The sequence below is a fragment of the Rhea americana genome, unplaced genomic scaffold (assembly GCF_003343005.1).
Source record: "Rhea americana isolate MKP2758 unplaced genomic scaffold, rheAme1 scaffold_540, whole genome shotgun sequence".
Taxonomy (NCBI): Eukaryota; Metazoa; Chordata; class Aves; order Rheiformes; family Rheidae; genus Rhea; species Rhea americana.
Genome location: NW_028186691.1, coordinates 115,609 through 118,551, shown reverse-complemented (window position 1 = coordinate 118,551; position 2,943 = coordinate 115,609). Strand labels below are relative to the sequence as shown.

The following is a 2,943-nucleotide window of genomic DNA, read 5'->3' as shown; positions in this document are numbered from 1 at the left end:
TAAAAGCCCCCCTATAGGGACCCCCATCCCAACAGAGATCCCTCGGCCCCCTCTATGGTGACACCCCCATAGGGCCCCTCCCAGTAGAGATGCCCCATAGGGAACCCCTCCAAGACCCCCACAGGGATGCCCGACCCACCCACGACCCCCATGGGGCCCCCCCCATAAGGACCCCCCCATGGGGACCCTCTGCCCCCCAGACCCTCATGGGGATCCCCTCCCCCCTATAAGGACCCTCCCATGGGGACCCTCCACCCCCCTGACCCCCATAGGGATCCCCCGACTCCCCATAAGGACCTCCCAAGGGGCCTGTCCACCCCCCCACCCTCCCACAGCCCCCCACCCCGACCTGCCGGTTCTTGGCCACAGCCAGCGCCGTGTCGTTGTGGTAGTTCTTGAGGCCGCAATCAGCGCCGCTCCGCACCAGCAGCCGCAGCAGCGCCAGGAGCCCCCGGCCCGCTGCCGCGTGCAGCGCCGTGCACCCCGCGTAGGACTGTGCGTTCACCCGCGCCCCCCGCTGCGGCATGGCAGCGGGCTGCGAGGGGCTGCAACCGCCCCGGAGCCCCCTGAAACCGCCCCGACACCACCCCAGCGCCCCCTGAAACTGTCCAAGTCGCCACGTGCAGCGCCGTGCACCCCGCGTAGGACTGTGYGTTCACCCACACCCCCCGCTGCGGCACAGTGGCGGGCTGCGAGGGGCTGCAACCACCCTGGAGCCCCCCAAAATTGCCCCCACATCACCCCAGAGCCCCAAATCCCCTAAACTGCCCCAAAGCTCCCTAAAATGCCCTGACAAGACCCAAAACATCCCCAAATGCCTCACAACGCCACAACCCATCCCAAACCACTCTCGAGCGTCCTGAATTGTTCCGTTGGCCCTGAACCACCTGGAAGTGCTCAAAATGCCCTAGAGCACCCCCAAACACGTGGATGGCCATTCCCAAAAAGCTGGAAAACACCCAAAGCGCCCCGAAAGGCCCCAGAAAAACCCAAAAGACCCCAAGATGCCCCAAAACACACCTGGATGAGGAGCTGCGCCATGTCGAGGCTGCCACGCTCCACGGCATGCAGCAGCGGTGAGCGGCCACTCTTGATGTCCTGGGGGCAGCAGGGGGGTCAGTGCCCTGCGAGCCCCGGCCCCCTGCCCCCTCCCAAGCCCCCCGCTCACCGCAGCATCCACGTCGGCGCCGGCCTCCAGCAGCAGCTGCGCCGGCTCCCGCGCCCCCGCGCCCACAGCCACGTGCAGCGGCGTCAGCCCTGCGGGAGCCATGGCGTTGGCACCCCCAAACATGCTCCACGATGCCCCCACACCCCAAAATGCACCCCCAAGCACGCCCCCAAATGCCCCACACCTTGAAATGCACCTGTACCCAGAAATGCACTCCCTAAGTGCACCCCCACAACCTCAAATGCACCCTGAAATGCACACCGCACCATGAAATGTAGCCACACCCCAAAAATGCACCCCAAAACACACCCTTGCAGCTCCTGAATGTACTGCTGCACCTCATCCTTTTGCACTACATATCCCTACAGCCCCCATTCCCACGCACCCCCATTCCCAGTTCCCCATTCCTGTTCCCACACCCCATTCCTGTGCACCCCGTTTCTGCACAGCCCTTTCCATGCTGCCCTGCACCTCACTCCCCTGTCCCCCATCCTTATGTCCTCATCCCTGTTCATCCCAGTGCACCCCATCTGAGTGGTGCCCCCAACCGTGTGCCCCCCATGCCTGTGTGCCCCCCACCCCCTAGCAATGCACCCCCTATGCCCCCGCACCCCATTGCTGTGTACGCCCTGCACTCCATCCCCATGCCCTCGCACACCCCACTGCTGCACCCCCCACACCCCGCTAACCTTCGTAGTTGCGGGCCTCGAGGTCGGGGGGGGCGCCGGGGGCGGCGAGCAGCTCACGCAGGCAGCGGGCGCTGCGGTGCTCGCAGGCCAGGTGGGCGCCCGTGCGCCCGTGCCGGTCAGGCGCCATCGGCGAGGCCCCGTGYGCCACAAGCAGCTTCACCAGCGCCGGCTGCGCCGTGATCACCGCCAGGTGCAGCGGCGTCTGCAGGCAGCCGTCAGCGCGGGGGGTGTGGAGGGCACGGGGGATGCACAAGGGGTGTGGGGTGCAGGGGGTGTGAAGGGTGCGTGGGGACGTGGGGGGTGCAGGAGGGGTGTAGGGTGCAGCGGGTGCACAAGGTGCACAAGGTGCGTGGGGGGGCGCATGGGATGCAGAGGGTGAATGGGGGTGTGGGGGCACAAGGAATACATGGGGGGTGCGCAGGGGGCACACAGGGGGCACAAGGTGCCAGGGGCATGTGGGGTGCACAGGGGCTCACAGCATGCACAGGCTGCACAGGGGGTGCACAGGGCACATGGGAGCACACAGGGCTGTGCAAGCGGTGCATGGTGCTGGCCCCAGGTCACACAGCCGCTCGGGGGAAGGGCGAGGACAGGGATGATCCCCCCCACTGTGAGCCATGGCGGGGGATGCACACACATGTGCACGTGTGACGCATGGTGCTCTCGTGCACCGCCTGTCAGCAAGGCGTGTGCTTGGACATGCAAGCACTTGCACAGACTGCAGGTGCGCGTGAGGCATGTGCGAGGCATGTGCAAGGCACGTGCCAGGCTGCTGCATGCCGTGGCTGTGCACACGCGTGTGCATGCCCGGGCTGTGACCCTATGGCGGTGCTGGGAGGAAGTTGCCGGGAAAGTCCCGGCGGTGCCGCTGGCTGTGGGTGCATGTGGCTTCAGGGAAGGGCCAGTGTGGGTGCCCCCCCGCCCCGTGCTCGGCGCTGCACGTCTGGGCACACTGCAGCCCCTGCCCTGTGCAGCCCCGTGCACCATGCTGCCCTGTGCACCCTGCAGCCCCGTGCACTGCGCTCCCCTGTGCACCCTGCAGCCTCATGCACTGTGCTCCCCCGTGCAGCCCCGTGCACCATGCTC

The 2,943-nt window shown here is 66.9% G+C and overlaps 1 protein-coding gene across 1 annotated transcript in view; it reads right to left on the bottom strand.

The window, feature by feature from the left end:
• Positions 1-2,068, bottom strand: part of BCL3 (BCL3 transcription coactivator) — a 4,838-nt gene extending 2,770 nt beyond the window's left edge. The window contains exons 1-4 of the mRNA XM_085318558.1: positions 1,858-2,068; positions 1,169-1,257; positions 1,021-1,098; positions 350-517 (exon numbers count right to left, since the gene is read on the bottom strand). Of these exons, the coding sequence (XP_085174684.1) occupies positions 350-517; positions 1,021-1,098; positions 1,169-1,257; positions 1,858-1,984 (462 nt within the window). The 5' untranslated portion in view covers positions 1,985-2,068. The remainder of the gene's footprint in view (positions 1-349; positions 518-1,020; positions 1,099-1,168; positions 1,258-1,857) is intronic.
• Between the last annotated feature and the right edge of the window lie 875 nt (positions 2,069-2,943).